Source organism: Prionailurus viverrinus, chromosome E2 (assembly GCF_022837055.1).
Source record: "Prionailurus viverrinus isolate Anna chromosome E2, UM_Priviv_1.0, whole genome shotgun sequence".
In the NCBI taxonomy this organism is placed as follows: domain Eukaryota; kingdom Metazoa; phylum Chordata; class Mammalia; order Carnivora; family Felidae; genus Prionailurus; species Prionailurus viverrinus.
In genome coordinates this window covers 50,303,798-50,321,082 of record NC_062575.1, presented here as the reverse complement: position 1 = coordinate 50,321,082, position 17,285 = coordinate 50,303,798, and the positions used below count along the sequence as shown (strand labels likewise).

The 17,285-nt window shown below is 39.4% G+C and overlaps 1 protein-coding gene and 2 pseudogenes across 1 annotated transcript; 1 reads left to right on the top strand and 2 right to left on the bottom strand.

Annotated features, from left to right (window-relative positions):
- Positions 1–2,217: 2,217 nt before the first annotated feature.
- LOC125152579 (prothymosin alpha-like) lies at positions 2,218–2,569 on the top strand (annotated as a pseudogene).
- An 8,153-nt stretch (positions 2,570–10,722) lies between these two features.
- Positions 10,723–11,456, bottom strand: LOC125152578 (centrosomal protein of 19 kDa-like; annotated as a pseudogene).
- A 3,127-nt stretch (positions 11,457–14,583) lies between these two features.
- LOC125152655 (vomeronasal type-1 receptor 1) lies at positions 14,584–15,492 on the bottom strand. The gene has a single exon (XM_047834784.1). The coding sequence runs from the start codon at positions 15,490–15,492 to the stop codon at positions 14,584–14,586; it is 909 nt and encodes a 302-aa protein (XP_047690740.1).
- Positions 15,493–17,285: the final 1,793 nt, after the last annotated feature.

Sequence of the window (17,285 nt, the reverse complement as noted above, 5' to 3'; positions counted from 1 at the left end):
TTGGTGTTTAAAGTTGGACACTTAACAGTATTCGATTGGTTCCTGCCTTTAGGTCAGACCACAACCAGGGGTACAGGTATCACAATGATTGATCAGGAATACACGGATGTGCCAAGCAACAATGATTGATCAGGAGTACACGGATGTGCCAAGTAACAATGGTTGATCAAGAATATACGGATGTGCCAGGCAATAATGATTGATCAGGAATACATGGGCATGCCAAGCAATTGTACAGAAGCGGAACAAGCTGGTTAAGCTTGGTTAGGTTTCAGTTTCCCATAACTTAAGCTTTTAAGTTTCAATTTTCTCAGGCCTCTCAATGGGATAGTTTCTGCTGGTGTGAATCCTTGTTTCCTTACGTGTAAGGTGGTTTCTGTTAGAGATTATATATTTTTTCAAGAGAAAAGCAACAATACGTGGTCGTGAATTGATACTGTGATCATGTGCAAAGGTCCCTGTAGGACTGAGAGATGAGATCTGGGACATTGTGTGTTAATGTCAGTAACCGAGGACAATTTAGTATTTGTGAGGTTTTTTTAATAGGCTTTTCTTTTGCATACTATGGTGATTATGAAAGTGGATCACTGTCCAGCTGAGATCGAAAAACAGTGCAGTGTTGTGTGGCCTAGTATGTGTTAGTTTGATGATCTGACTGCCAATCGCTGTATGTACCTGGAAAATTGTGACTGTTAGGATAGTGAATTTCATTATTTCCACAGTTTCATTATCTCTAAGAGTGGTACAATTACATCTTCTTGGAGCATCAAATTTAAGATGCAGAAAAATATTTACAATTTATCCGCCAAATAATTTAGATATTTTATAATGAATCAATGATGCTTTATGGGAAAGAATGCAAATTGGCATAACGTTTTAAAAGCAAGAAGAAATCAAAGTAATATCCAGTCATAGAGTGGCTGCTGTAGGTTTCCATTCTTCTGTGATGTTAAGGGTACTTAACCAGATAACTTTGAAAGCCCTAGACTAAGGAAATAATTTCCTCCTTGTGAACGCAGGTAGATTAGAACAGAGCCCAGAATTAGGGAATCAGATGTACTAGTTTATAGGTCATGCAAGGCAAGGAACCTGTTTGAGACTACATAATTGGTCCATCAGAACACTACTTGTCTTATTTCAAAAAGTGGTAATTACATTTTGTTATATCCTGAGTCTACAAAAACCACTTCCTAAACAGTGCCTGATTCCTCTGTTGCAGTTGGCAATTTTGAACCTAAATATTTGTATTTCTTCTGACATTTCTGACACTTTTCCTTCAGATATCAAATAGTAGATAGAAACAAAGATAAAGAGCTGATGGTTATACTGTTAGGGAAGAAGATAAAATTCCTTTTATAACACAATTTCAGAAGAAACTCCTCAATGTTCCTGGGGAGAAAAACGTTTGTTTGTTTGACCTTTTTTGTTGTTGTTGTTTCTCTTCCAAAAGTCCGTCTTTTGCTTCCCCCTAAGTGCCTTAATCACAGCCACAAATTCTTAAAATGCTTTCCCTGTCATCAAACACAATAGCATTGCTCTCATTAATATTGCAGTAACAAATCTAGACATGAAACACACCCATCAAAAGTAGGGTGAACAATTAGGTCTGGAGTACCTTTACATCGGAATAGTACATAGCAGTGAAAGTTACTGAATCTATCATAACATGAGCATTGAGCCATAGAAATATATCTGCAGGATGTTTCATTCATAAAATTTTAAAAAGGAGGGGCGCCTGGGTGGCTTAGTCGGTTGAGCGTCTGACTTCGCTCAGGTCATGATCTCACAGTCCGTGAGTTCGAGCCCCGCATCTGGCTCTGTGCTGACAGCTCAGAGCCTGGAGCCTGCTTCAGATTCTGTGTCTCCCTCTCTCTCTGGCCCTCCCCCCGTTCATGCTCTGTCTCTCTCTGTCTCAAAAATAAATAAATGTTAAAAAAAATTTTAATTTTAAAAAGGAAGAAAAACAATGATATTTTGTGCTTAAGTGGAAGATAATGGAAAACAAGGGCATGGTGAATAAAATTCAGGAATGTGGTAAGTTCAGAGAGGAGGAAAGATGAAAAGGTAGTTTTTAAAGGGATTCAAAGCTATTTCATGGCCCCATGGGCTGCTCTGAAAAGCCATCTTTGCATTGTTCGGGTAACCCGCTCTCCCACCTCGGGTGCATGCCTGCTCCATGATGGTCCTCCAACTCTCGCTTGCTTTTGAATCTGCTGCATGGGGCCATTGGCATGTTCCATCATTTCAGGCACAGCCGTGGACCCCAGCTCCGATATCACCACCAAGGACTTACAGAAGAAGAAGGAAGTTGTGGAGGAGGTGGAGAAGGGAAGAGCTGCACCCGCTGATGGGAACACTAATGAGGAAAATCAGGAGCAGGAAGCCGACAATGAGGTAGATGAGGAAGACAAAGAAGGGGAGGAGGGAAAGGAGGTGGAGGGCCGAGGTGAGGAAAGAGGATGGAGAGGAAGATGATGAGGCCAAGGCAGCTACGGACACACGGGCAGCGGAAGATGGTGAGGATGCTGATGTGGACACCAAGAAGCGGAAGATCGATGATGATGACTAGACAGTGAAAAAGGGAAAGTTAAACTTGATAAACAACGACAAAAAATGCCACCAGGACCTCTTCATCCCCCACGTCCAGTCTGAAAATGTAAAGAGGGTCATCTTTGAGTGGAGAGTCCCATCGTGGGGAGCGCCACCCACAGATGACCTCTTGCTCTGCCAGCCCCCCAGAACCACAGTGGGAATCTGCAACAAGGGAGGAGAAAAGAATCAAAACTTACCAGCGCCTGAGAGGCTCAGTGGGTCAAGCCTCCCGCTCTTGATTTGGGTTCAGGTCATGATCTTACAGTTGGTGAGATGCTTCCCTGCGCCTGCTTGGTAGTCTCTCTCTCTCTCTGCCCCTCCCCCATGCAGCCTCTCTGTCTCTCTCTCAAAATAAATAAACTTTAAAAATTTTAATGAAAAAGGGCCAAGATGAAATTTCTTTTTCCCCCTTTTTTGTCTATGAAGTTGCTGTTTATTTATTGTTTGTCCTGTTTGAAGTGTGTGTGAAACAGTGTTTTCCAACAATAAACTGGAATTTTATTTTGCTGAGTTGTTCTTACAAGAAAACAAAGCACAATTATTTTATGTATTGTATTTCTTAAACTGGATTATATTACATAATTGTATACTGTTACTTTGATATATTCCTCATTAGTTGTAAATATTTGTTTATTCGTGATGAAATTTTAAAACTTTTTTGGTATAGGAATTGAATGCAACTGTGTGTGTTGGGAGGGGGATATGTACCCCCGATTTTTAACATGTTCTACCCAAGGGGACTGTGGGAACTTGTGAAGGTATGTACAGAGGAGAAACTAATACATAACCTGTGTAAAAAGAAATTCCCATTAAAAGTGTAAAAGGCATACCTACACCACTGTTATTTACATATGTGTGTTAAAAGATAGTTAAAAAATAATAATTATTATCACAAGCTAGTAGGCTTTCAGGTGTTTTTCACCTTATATTTTATGGCCTTCATTTGTTGACTTAAAATCTATTTTGTCTGGGGCGCCTGGGTGGCTCAGTTGGTTGAACATCTGACTTTGGCTCAGGTCATGATCTCACGGTTTGTGAGTTCGAGCCCCGCGTTGGGCTCTGTGCTGACAGCTCAGAGCCTGGAGCCTGCTTCAGATTCTGTGTCTCCCTCTCACTCTGCCTCTCCCCCGCTTGTGCTGTGTCTCTCTGTCTCCCCAAAATAAATAAACACTTAAAAAAATTTTAAATAGCTATCTGTATTAAACTAACAACTGCCTAATTTCACTTGCAAAGAAATACTCAACACTTTCACCTTTCTCCCCTCACCTTGTTATTGATGTCATACATTGTGTCTTTTTATATTGTGCATCCATTAACATATTTTAATAGTTGCAGCTTTTTTATACTTCTTTTAACTTCTAAACCATACAGCGATTTCTGCACCACCATCACAGTTTTATAGTATGCTGTATTTGTCTGTGTACTTACCAGTGAGCTTTATACTTTCATACGGCTTTTTTAAAGTTTTATTTATTAAGCAATCTCTACACCCAATGTGGGGCTCGAACTCAGGACGCTGAAATCAAGAGTTGCAAGTTCTTCCAACTGAGCCAGCCAGGCACCCCTCATATGCTTTTTTTTTTTTAAGTAATCTATGCCCAACGTGGGGCTTGAACTCATGATGTAGAGATCAAGAGTTGCATGCTCCACCAGCTGAGCCAAACCAGGAACCCCTCGTATGCTTTTATGTTACTATTTAGCATCCTTTCATTTCAACTTGAAGGACTCTCTTTAGCATTCCTTGTAAGGCAGGTCTAGTGGTGATAAACTCCCTCAGCTTTTGCTTTTCTGGGAAAGTCTCTGCATCTCCTTCATTTGTGAAGGATGGTTTTGCCAGATATATAAGTTCTTGGTTGGCATGTTTTTTTTCTTTCAGCATGTTGAATATATTATCCCACTCCCTTCTGACCTGCAAGGCATCTGCTGAGAGCCTTATGGGGTTTCCCATATACATGACAAGCTGCTTGTCTCTTGCTGTTTTCAAAATACTCTTTGTCTTTGACTTTTGACAATTTGATTATATAGTCGACTCTTGAACAACATGGGCTTGAACTGTACAGGTCAACTTACACACAGATTTTTTTTTTTTTTTTTACAAATGCAGTACAGTACTGTACATGTATTTTCTCTTCCTTATAATTTTCCTAATAACATTTTCTTTTCTCTAGTTTACTTCATTGTAAGAATACAATATATAATACAGATAACATACAACATATATGTTAGTCACTATTTATGTTATCAGTAATGCTTCTGGTCAACAGTAGGCTATTAAGGTTAAAGGAAGTCAAAAGTTATACATGGAATTTCTTTTGACTGCATGTTGAAAAGATGGAGTCAGTGCCCCCAATTCCCACATTGTTCAAGACTCAACTATAAAGTGTGGATTTCTTTGGATTCATCCTAGTTGAAGTCTACAGAGCTTCTTGATTCTGATATCCATTTCTTTTGCCCAACTTGGGAAGTTTTTAGCCATTATTTCTTTAAATAAGCTTTCTGCCCCCTTCTCTTTCCTTTCTTCTCTGGGACTCCCATAATGCATATATTGGTCCACTTTATGTCATTCCATAAGTCCTTAGGCTTTCTTCACTTTTTTTTTTCATTTTTCTTTTTATTTCTCTGAGTGTATAATTTTAATTGATCTATCTTTGAATTCATTGATTATTCTGCTTGATCAAGTCAGCTGTTGAACCCTTCTAGTAAATTTTTCAGCTCAGTTATTATATTCTTTTGTCCTAAAATTTCTTTTTGATTCTTTTTTTTATAATTTCTGTCTCTTTGTTGGTGTTCCTATTTTGTTCATGCATCATTTTCTTGAGCATGTAAAGCATCTTTATGATGGTTATTTTGAATTATTTTTAAGTTAGTCACATAACTGCATTTCTTTAAGACCAACTTCTGGGGGGTTATTTTGCTCCTGTGTTTAGGCCATGCTTATTTCTTTATATGTATCATAACTTTGTGTTAAGATCCATGCATTTCAAAAGACAACCACTTTCTCCAGTCTTTATGGACTGGCTTCATTTAGGAGAAGACCCTTACCGATAAGCCTGGTAAGAGATTCTGGAAGACTCTGAGACCTTTTTTAGGAGGGGTGCAACTTCTCTGGGCCTGTGTGTACAATTTCTCAGTTAGGTTTGCCGGTTTCTTTTATAGAAGTATGTAATCTCTTACTACCTCTGGTATAGGTTTGTGGGACTGCAAGTTGTCTCATTCTATAGAAACAAGCTTTCCTCTCTCCCTTGTTCTCAATGGCCAGGAGGCATCCCAAGTATGCTGACTCCCCATCTGTGCCCTAGTCAGGTAAAACAGATACTTGTCCCTCAGACAGCCTTCTGGATTGCATGGAGCTGGGTGCATGCTCCACCTTTCTCCCTCCCTTCCAAGGGAGAAGCCTCAGGTTATGCTCTTTCTCCTGATCAAACCAAAGCATACTGACTTCAGCAAGCTGTTCCCCACCTGTTTTTTTTTTTTGTTCTCAGCAGCCCTCAGGTATTCAAGCTATGCTGGTTCTGTAAGTGCTGTGGATGAAGCTAGACAGAAATGGGCAGCCCTCTGAAGAGTCAGAACACAGGATGCATGAGTGGTAGGCCTCCCTACCAAATAAGAGGCCTCAAATTATGTATATACATACATATATATATATATACACACACACATATAGTATATAATTATATAATATATAATTATACAATAACATGTTATAATATATCATATATACACACACATATATAATATATAATTATATAATATATAATATAATTATACAATAACATGTTATACAATAATATCTATGTTATATATATATATAACAAATATAATATAATTATACAATAACAATGGTATACTACTTGGTGATCAAAAAGAATGAAATCTTGCCATTTGCAACAATGTGGATGAACTGGAGGGTATTAGGCTAAGCGAAATAAGTTAGAGAAAGCCAAATATCATATGATTTCACTCACATGGATTTTAAAAAACAGAGCAGATGAACATGGGGAAGAGAAGGAAAAATAAGATAAAAACAGAGATGGAGGAAAACCATGAGATGCTTAAATACAGAAAACAAACAGGGTGGCTAGAGGGGAGGTGGGGGGGGGATGAGCTAAATGGGTGATGGGCATTAAGGAGGGTACTTGTTGGGATGAGCACTGGGTGTTATATGTAAGTGACGAATCACTGGGCTCTACTCCTGAAATCAATACTACACTGTATGTTGGGGTGCCTGGGTGGCTCAGTCGGTTAATGTCCAACTTTCGCTCAGGTCATGATCTCACAGGTTGTGAGTTCGAGCCCCACGTTGGGCTCTGTGCTAACAGCTCAGAGCCTGGAGCCTGCTTCGGATTCTGTGTCTCCCCCTTCTCTGCCCCTCCCCTGTTCGTGCTCTCTCTCTCTCAATAATAAATAAACATTAAAAAAATACTACACTGTATGTTAACTAACTTGAATTTAAATAAATAAATTTAAAAATTTTTAAAAATCGGTGAAAGGAAAAAAAGAACTTATACAACTCAATACCAAAAGAACAAATAATCCAATTAAAATGTGGGCAGAAGACATGAACAGACATTTCTCCAAAGCAGACATACAGATGGTCAAAAGAAACATGAAAAGATGCTCAACATCACTAATCATCAGAGAATGCAAATCAAAACCACAAGGAGATATCACCTCACACCTGTCAGAATAGCTAAAATAAAAAATACAAGAAACAAGTGCAGGTGAGGATGTAGAGAAAAAGGAACTTTCGTGCAATGTTGGTGGGAATGCAAACTGGTGCAACCTCTGTGGAAACCAGTATGGAGGTTCCTCAAAAAATTAAAAATAGAAATGTCATACAATCCAGTATTCCACTACTGGGTATTTATCCAAAGATATTGCGGTACCTGGGTGGCTCAGTCGGTGAAGCGTCCAACTTCGGTTCAGGTCATGTTCTCTCAGTTTGTAAGTTTGAGCCCCGCATTGGGCTCTGTGCTGACAACGCAAAGCCTGGAGCCTGCTTTGAGTTCTGTGTCTCCCTCACTCCCTGGCCTCCCCTGCTCACTTTCTCTCTCTCTCTCTCTCTCTCTCTCTCTCTCTCTCTCTCTCTCTCTCTTTCAAATGAATAAACATTTAAAAAGGAATATTAAAACACCATTTCAACAAGACATTTGCACCACTATGTTTATTAATTATTTACAATAGCCAAATTACAGAAGCAACCCAAGTTTCCATGGATAGATAAATGGATAAAGAAGAGGTGGTATCTATATACATTGAAATATTACTTAGCCATAAAAACCGTGGAACCTTGCCATTTCCAATGACATGGATGGATGTCAAGTGAAATAAGTCAGTCAGAGAAAGACGGATACCATATGATCTCACTTGCCTGGGAAATTTAAGAAACAACACAAAGAAAAAAAGCAAACCAAAAAACAGACTCAGCTATAGAAAACAAACTGATGATTGCCAGAGGGGAGGGGGGTGGGGGGCTGGGTGAAATAAATGAGACAGATTAAAGAGTACACTTACCATAATGAACACTGAGTTGTATGGATTTATTGAATCACTATACTGTACACATGAGACTAATATACCGTTGTACGTTTAACTATACTGGAATTTAAAAAAAGACTGTAGAGAGAGTAACATCTGAATTTTTACTTTCAGAATTGATACGGTGAATTATATTAACAGACTTTGTAATGTTCATGCTTTGGTTTCTAGATTAATCTTTTCTCGATTATGTTGATGGATGTAAATTGGCCCTCAGGATCAATCCACTGTGTTCTCAGTGTGCCTTCCTGAACTGAGGAAGCTGTAATGCTAAAAAATATAAACTCACCAGTTCCTTTTTGGCTAGGTTAGTGGGAGTGGACTAGGTTTTAAAAATTGTCTTACATTTTTCTTTAAATCCAAATAAAATTTAAGTTCTCTTAACACTTGGCTGATGTTTGGAAGATAGAAGTGAGGCATGCTATTTTCCTGCTGATTGCTCTGTCAGGCAAGGTTGTGGAGATAATGATCTTATTTACAGAAGGTTATATCCCCAATTATTAGCTATTAAAATGTTGAAAGTCCGATGAGGTGTCAGTGGCAAAGGCTTCTAATGCCCAGATTTAGCTATGGTGTTGGGTCTTGAACATGACAGTTCCGGTGGTACCCTCATGACATCCCACCCTCCTGTCTGTGACAGAAATCTACTGCAGAAATAAAATTTCCAGTTTGGCCATCTTTTACTTCCTGAAAGTCCTGTCTAGATCTCTTTTCTCTAGTACATTCGATGATTTTGTAAGCCTGTGTTTATTTTCTTAAATTTCTTTATACTTTAAATTGGTAGGGTAAATACAGATTCCAGTATTTGAACTTTGCATCAGCTTCCAGAAAGCATTGTAGATAACGGATGACAAAAATGGGCACGCAGGATGGGAAATCAGAGATGGCTGAGTTTGACGGAAGTCAGGATCGCGTTATCAGTACAAAATACTCAGTTCCCATAGCCCAGCTGTATAACAGTTAACAGAATGAAGTAACTATTCAAAAAAAGGCTTTCACACAACGAAAGCCAAATGACAAACTCTTAAGCACGGCCTGTATAGCTTATAATCTCCTTCATGATCTGCCCCCGTCACTTTTCTGCTCCCATCTTTTACCATTCTCCATATTACCTAGTATATTTCTTTAAAAAAAAAATGTTTAAACATTTATTTAATGAGTTTTAATTTCCTTGCAGAAAACAGAATTTCTGCCAATTACACAGTATTCTAATATGACAAAAGATGTATTTGTACACATAAACCTTGTTCAACAAAGATGTTCTCTTTGTAGGTCCAAACTCAAGAACAGGCCTAAACTGGCCTTTATTATGTTCATTTATTATGGGTAGATTTCCCATTTTACAAGCAAACCTCTATGTATGGGAAGAGCTTCAGGGTTTCAGAAAGTCTTTAGCATATATTTCCTGATCCCAGGGGCTCAGATTTCCCCTGTTGTCCATCAAATGACCCCCACTTGCAACTGCAGGGCATTCTTCTACTCCAGAGTTAAATACATAACAAATAGATGAGGAACCTACATAACAAACAGAGCTAAATACATATAAAGACATAATGCATACAGAATAATCCCCTGGTAACCATACATGCCCTCCAACCTTATCAAACCGTAATTTGCTTACTGTTCCTCAAATAAAATATCCTAATCCCTATCTCCTTACCACTACCTTCCTCCCCCCGCCTTTTTTTTCCCTCCCAGTTTCCTTCACCTGGAATTCTATATAAACTTCTATCCAAATACTACCATTTCAAGCACCAGGCAAAGTCCGATCTCACCACTAAAGGACAAAGTCTTCCCTGACTGTCCTATCCTATGGTAATCTGACCCTCTTCAATCTTTTTTTTTTTTTTTAAAGGACCCCTGGTTTCTTTTATTCTGAATTGCTTAACACATCCTCAACAAACAAATGCAAAATGTAACAACAACACAACTAAAAAACCCAGATCAAACATGGGATAAGAGGAAAAATGCAGTATCTATGGGTAACACACAAGTAGGAGACAGAGAATGCCCCAATTACAATGTTATCTACAACCAGGTAAGGAAACACTAATCTTTGAATGGACTCTGGAGTCCACATCTGATTGGTGGGTCAGGAAGATTGTGATTTAGATTTAAGTGCTAATGTTATTCCATTGCTACTTCATGACTTCCTTACAATCTAGGTCATTCTCTGACATTATATCTTTGAATATTGTGACCCTCTTTAATCTTTAAAGAGCATGTGGCTGTAATATTTTTTCTGCCTAATACTGTTAATTAGCTTTTCACAAGTTTTTTACTTATCTTGCAATTAGATTGTAAGCTCCTTTTTTTATTAAATATAATTTATTGTCAAATTGGTTTCCATACAACACCTAGTGCTCATCCCAAGATTGTAAGCTCCTTAAATGCAGATTCCTATATTTTGTTTTCCTTATTTTCCTCATGCATCTAAGTAGTAGATACTCTACATGTCCCAGTTTTGAAAAGTAACATGGTCAATCCAAACATGACCCAACACGTTCATTTAGTGTTCTTTAATGGATTTTGCTAGAACCGCGTTCATACACTTTTTGTATAAACATAGATTTTCTGCCAGCCCAATATATATTATTTTGAGGTTTTTATATAGCAGAATTCATCAGCTTACTCTGTGTCCCAGCCACAAGACTGCAGTTGTTCATCCTGTGGGAACTCAACTTCAATGTCATAAACAAAATTTGGATCATCCTTCTAGTTTTTCTCAGAAAGCTCATATATGATGCTCTTTCTTTGTTTGTTTTCACATGTTTAGTTATTTTTGAGAGAGAGAGACAGAACACGAGCAGGGGAGGGGCAGAGAGAGAGGGAGACACAGAATCTGAAGCAGGCTCCAGGCTCTGGGCTGTCAGCACAGATGTGGGGCTCAAACTCATGAACCACGAGATAATGACCTGAGCCGAAGTCGGATATTTAACCAACTGAGCCACGCAGGTGCCCCATGATTCTCTTTCTTTGGCAAGTCTCTTGCCATCTACTTTGTTCAAGTCTTCCTCAGGATCAAGGGTTGTTTCCCATTGAATTTGTTCCACTTTTTTTTTTTTTTTTTGCCAGACTTTGCCCCCACAAGTGACCTTGAAAAACCGGAATAACTTCTCTAGCTGCCCCAGGGACACTTGTTCCAGGTAACCCTTGTGTCATGGATTATTCTGTAATTGTTCAGCAGTTCTGTTGCAATCTGAACACTTTGAAAAGTTTCAGACTAGCATGACACGTTGGCAACTTTCCCCCTTTATCTCATTCTCATAGAGAAAGATAATAGCTGGAGTCTGGAACCTAATTCCACATCTCTTGGCAATGCACATCCTTCTCACATACACTTCAGGGTAAATCAGAGGAAATCTGATGAAAAGGTGTTAGTCCTTAGTGACTTCCCGCTGGAAGTGGAGAGGGAGACAGGGAACTCCCCGATCCCGCTCACAGGACTGCCCCTGGGAGTCGGGCATACCCAATATATTTCCATAATATTTGCCAGTGTATCATTTAGAGATTCATTTGACGGAAAGGCAAACCCTCCACACTAGCTGAAATACATCTATTTTGATCAAATAAATCATCAGTGTTTATACATTACGACTATTAACCACTGAGCTATGTGAGGTTTCATGTTAAATTTGTATTCTCATACTAATTTTAACTTCCCCAAATTAGAATTCATGTGTTTTAATATACTTGGCTTCTCCATGTACAAACTCTTTATTCATTCCCAAATTTTCAGTAGAACCCATCAGGAATTCTATCAGTTTAATTTTCTTCTTTAGTACATTCCTCTGCCACCAACGGGACTATAAATAAATGGACTATAGCCAATCTCTAGACTGGCTATACAGCTGTCAACCTAGGCTTTCCTTTCTCTACCACTGAACAGATCTCATTATCTCATATCGTTGAAGCTCCAGTTTCTAGGGATCCATATTTTCTTCTTTTTCCCTTACTTTCTTTTTTTTTAATTGTTTAATGTTTATTTCTTTTTGAGAGACAGAGACACAGAGCATGAGTGGGGGAGGGACAGAGAGAGAGAGGGAGACACAGAATCTGAAGCAGGCTCCAGGCTCTGAGCTTTCAGCACAGAGCCCGATGAGAGGCTTGAACCCACACACCACGAGATCATGACCTGAGCCGAGGTCAGACGCTTAACCCACTGAGCCACCCAGGCGCCCCCTTTTTCACTTACTTTCTTTACAGAGTTTGGCCTTCAGTAATTCCTGGGAAAGCATTAATAGAATAGTTTGAGACCTTGCCTTCCTGAAAATACCTTTATCTTTTTTAGAAATTAAAAAAAAAATTCTAACATTTATTTATTTTTGAGACCAAGAGAGACAGAGCATGAACGGGGAAGGGTCAGAGAGAGAGAGGGAGACACAGAATCTGACCAGGCTCTGAGCTGTCAGTACAGAGCCTGACATGGGGCTCGAACTCATGGACCGTGAGATCATGACCTGAGCCAAAGTCGGACGCTTAACCGACTGAGCCACCCAGGCGCCCCTGAAAACACCTTTATTGTAAATCATCCCTGAGTTTAGTTTGACAGGCATCCAGGGCTCTTGGGTGGCTCAGTCGGCTGAGTGTAGGACTTCAACCCAGATCATAATCTCTCGGTTTGTGGGTTGCAGGCCCATGTCAGGCTCTGTGCTGACAGCTCAGAGCCTGGAGCCTGGTTCGAATTCTGTCTCCCTCTCTCTCTGCCCTTCCCCTGCTTGTGCTCTCTCTCTCTAAAAAATAAACATTAAAAAAATTTAGTTTGAGGGGCACCTGGGTGGCTCAGTTGGTTAAGCGTCCTACTTCAGCTCAGGCCATGGTCTGGCGGTTTGTGAGTCCGAGCCCCATATTTGGTTCTGTGCTGGCAGCTCAGAACCTGGAGCCTGCTTTGGATTCTGTGTCTCCCCCTCCTTCTGCCCCTCCCACGCTCATGCTCTGTCTCTCTCTGTCTCTCAATACTAAATAAACGTTAAAAAAAATTTTTTTTAATTTAGTTTGACAGGTATCCAATTTGAGTTTGTAAATCATTATCTCAGAAGTTTGACAGCATTGTTCCATCACATCCCAGTTTTCAATGTTGCTCTTTAGAAACCTGAGGCCATTTTGATTTTCCTCCCTTTGGATATGACCAGTTGTTTGCTCTCCAGAATCTTTAGGAAGTTGTTATTTCTCTCCAATACTTTTTTCTCATCCAAGTTTTTATTCAAATTCCAGTGAGTTCACATACAGTGCAATATTAGTTTGAGGTGTAGAAGCTAGTGATTCATCACTCATATATAATACCCAGTGTTCATCACAAGTGCCCTCCTTAATACCCATCCCCCATTTAACCCATCCCCAGCCCACTGCCCCCCCAAGCAAACCATCAATTTGTTCTCTATAGTTACAAGTCTGTTTCTTGCTTTGCCTCTATTTCCCCCCAATATTCATTTGTTTCTTAAATTCCACATAAGTGAAATGCATACAATGGAATATTACTCAGCCATAAAAAAGAATGAAATCTTGCCACTTGCAATGCCATGGATGGAACTATAGAATGTTAGTCTCTCCAATATTTTAAAATTTAGATATGGGCTTATTTTGATCCATTTCCCATTAAACAAATAGGCCTCGTTAGTCTGTTAATGGATGTGACAAACCATCTTGTAGAATTTCTTTGATGTTATTCTCCTCTCCACATTTACACTTCTTTCTCCAAGCGCTATCTATTATTCATCCAGTAAAGTTTTGCTGTTTTTCTAATGTTTCCAGTGTACTTTCCCCTTCTTCCAATTTCCTAGAGGTTGCTTCATATTACCTTCCAACCCCTCTGCCTGAGTACTTTCTTCTGTCATGGTCCTGATTCCCAAAAGTTCATTTTAGTCTTCTGTCATTCATTTTAATAGCATCCTATCCTTGCCTCATGCATGCAGTGGAATTTCATATCTCATCAATGATATTACTTACAAATTGCAGGACTTTATTCTACTTCCTTAATATGCTTTGTTTTTTCCATGTTACTTCCCCCCCCCCCCCCATCCCTGTGTTTTTCTATCAAGGTAGAATGTTTCTTCAAATGGCTGCTGGCCTTTGGCTGATTCATATTAAAGGATGAGGCCTTTAAAAGCAAATTCAGATCATGTGTGGTAGGGCACAAAGAGTATCCAGTGGGTCTCCTATTAAGGTTATTATATAGGTCCTGCCATGTCATTAGGGTGAAGCCAAGTGTCAATATAAGTGAGCCCATTTTTCTTGGGTTATGCAGTTTCTGCAGAGAATAGAACATATTTTGCTACATGGGAAGGCAATATTCAACAAGAAACTAAATGCATTTAGAAAATTAAATCACGAGACAAATCTCACATTGAAACATAACCAGGATATATTTTAAATGAGTCCACAGTTAGACTCACAGTTGCGAATATTTTGTATTCAAAAAAATTGTGGAATGAAGGGTAGCTGTTTGTAAACGGACTATTTGGAGATTTTTGTTTTACAACTGACAAAGACTTTAATTTCATGGCTGATGAGCACATAGGGGCTGGAAGCTGGAAAACAAGCAGAAAGGAACGTACCGATGTTCACCAGCTGCAGGCTTGGGTTGACAAAGCAAGTCATATAGAGTGATAAGATAGAGGACAGAAAGTAAAAGGAAACAAACAAGCTCACTAGAAGCAGGACAGTAAAAGTGGCAGTGGTCTCTCGGGAGGCTCTGGGAGAGAGACTGGTGTGGTGAAGGTATTGGACTCTCTGCTTATGTCTTTGCAGGAAGAGCACTATGGAGACACTGGCCCAACCCATGGGTCCCAAACACAAAATATCAAGGAAGGTAAACAGGAATGCACAGAGTGAGCTTATGAATGAATTGGACCCTTTGACAGAACACAGTCCAAAATCCCTTTTTGTCATGTTTCTAGTATTCCCTGGGTGAGTCACTTTCACTGGCACGACAATATTTATCAGGAGATGAAGAATCCAACAGAGGCAACAGGAGGGTTGAACAAACTTAGGAGCTCTCAGTTTGAGTTCTGCCCACCTGGGATTGTTAAGACTAATAGTAATAGCCTGGAAGCCACTCAAAAGGCAGGTGGCGCAGAGAGAAACCCCTCGGGCCACCCTGTGAGTATAAAAGACAATCTTACACATAGCTTCTCCCAGGAAATTGTCCAAACAAAAAGCAGCCAGTGTCTGAGGGATTCCCCTAGAGAAAAGGATCAGAAAGTTAGCTAAGGCCAAATGGTTGAGAATTAGGTCTGTAGGTCTCTTAGTGTGTTTAGTGAACAAAGTCAACAAATAGAAATAAAGGAGTAAGGAATTCCCTAGGAGCCCAGTTCCAGTCTGGAAGAGAAAGAGAATCCCCACTACAAACTCACAAGAAGCCATAATGTCAATGCCCAGAAGGAGCTTGTTTTATTCAAAGCCAGATGATCTAGAGAGAAATAATATGTGCATTATTTTCCTTAGCATGGCAAATTCATTATTAACAAATTTCACCTTTACTCCTCTTTGCAAAATCCTACTTCATATTATTGGATATACAAATACTGAGTCGAACTACTCTGAAAGAGGAATCTAGTTCTCTTCCAAGAGTATATGATTTGCTAGCATTTCATTTAGGGTATGTGGATGCACATTTATGAATGACAGTTTTCTAAACATAGGCTACACAAGGGTAGGAAATGGTAAGTTTATGGTCCCAATATTTCACTTCCTTTTCCCACTCTGTAGTTTAAATATTTCAGATTCTCTGCCAACTTTTACATGATCTGAAAGTTTTTGTTTCTTTTTAAAAATTAGAAAATGCTGGGACGCCTGGGTGCTCAGTCGGTGAAGCATCCGACTTTGGCTCAGGTCATGATCTCACGGTCCATGAGTTCGAGCCCTGCGTCGGCTCTGTGTTGACAGCTCAGAGCCTGTAGCCTGCTTCAGATTCTGTGTCTCCCTCTCTCTGAGCCTCCCCCGTTCATGCTCTGTCTCTCTCTGTCCCAAAAATAAATAAACATGAAAAAAAATTTTTTTAATTAGAAAATTCTATGGTATGACCACTGTTCTCCCATAATAAATGGTTGATGGAGCCAGGTAATGTCGACTCCATTGGCTAGGGCAGGCACCCCCCTAATTCATAACAGCCTTCGTGAAACCAGGTTTATCCGTTCACGTTAATGGCTCAACCCTGTAAGATTTGAACTGACAGTTGTCTCTTTATACATAAAAAGCTTTGGGAAATATAAGGACACAAGATGGATTTTAACAGATTTCTCTGTGAGAATGCCACTCAGTTCACAAAAATAGGTAAAATATAGAGGATATGAATAACGTCGTCAGGCTGCCTGATTTAACAGATTTTATGGAATAATTTTAAACTGAAAAAAAAAACATTTTAAAATTAAACTATGCATTCTCCTAATTTTACTGAAGACACTAGAAGGAAGACAGCACTAAAGATAATATAATAAACAGAAATAAAAATAACTATAATTGACAAAAATATAAAAGATATATAAATGAATTAATGGGGCGCCTGGGGTGGCGCAGTCGGTTAAGCGTCCGACTTCAGCCAGGTCACGATCTCGCGGTCCGGGAGTTCGAGCCCCGCGTCGGGCTCTGGGCTGATGGCTCAGAGCCTGGAGCCTGTTTCCGATTCTGTGTCTCCCTCTCTCTCTGCCCCTCGCCCGTTCATGCTCTGTCTCTCTCTGTCCCAAAAATAAATAAACGTTGAAAAAAAAATTTTTTTTTAAATAAATGAGTCTAACATTGGTAAATATGGTCAAGACAAAAGGGAAAAAAACTAACAACTTTATCATGGTAAAAGAATATTACAGTAGACATAGATAGGCTTTAAGCATCATAAGAGAATATTACATGCACAAGCTTTAGAAACGTTTTTGTTGATGGATGCAGAAGAAGGAAATAATTTTGGAGAGCTTTGATATTCTGCACTTGCTTCTCCCTTATATCATAGTTAGAGGATATTTCTTGATCCCTATCCGTAGCACTAGATAGCCATATCTCAGGTAGCATGACATTGGAGGGGGTTATCCAGGAAGATTAAAAGTCTTGCTGAATTGAGAAAATTATGACATCAGATGTACAATAATCAGCTCTCCCCAGACACTCTCTTCTTTCTCCACCAAAACCCAGAAAGGCAGATTATGGAAGAAATCTTCCCCATAAAG

Excerpts from the sequence above, each read along its gene's own strand:
- LOC125152655 (XM_047834784.1), bottom strand. The coding sequence starts at position 15,492 with ATGGCTTCTTGTGAGTTTGTAGTGGGGATTCTCTTTCTCTTCCAGACT.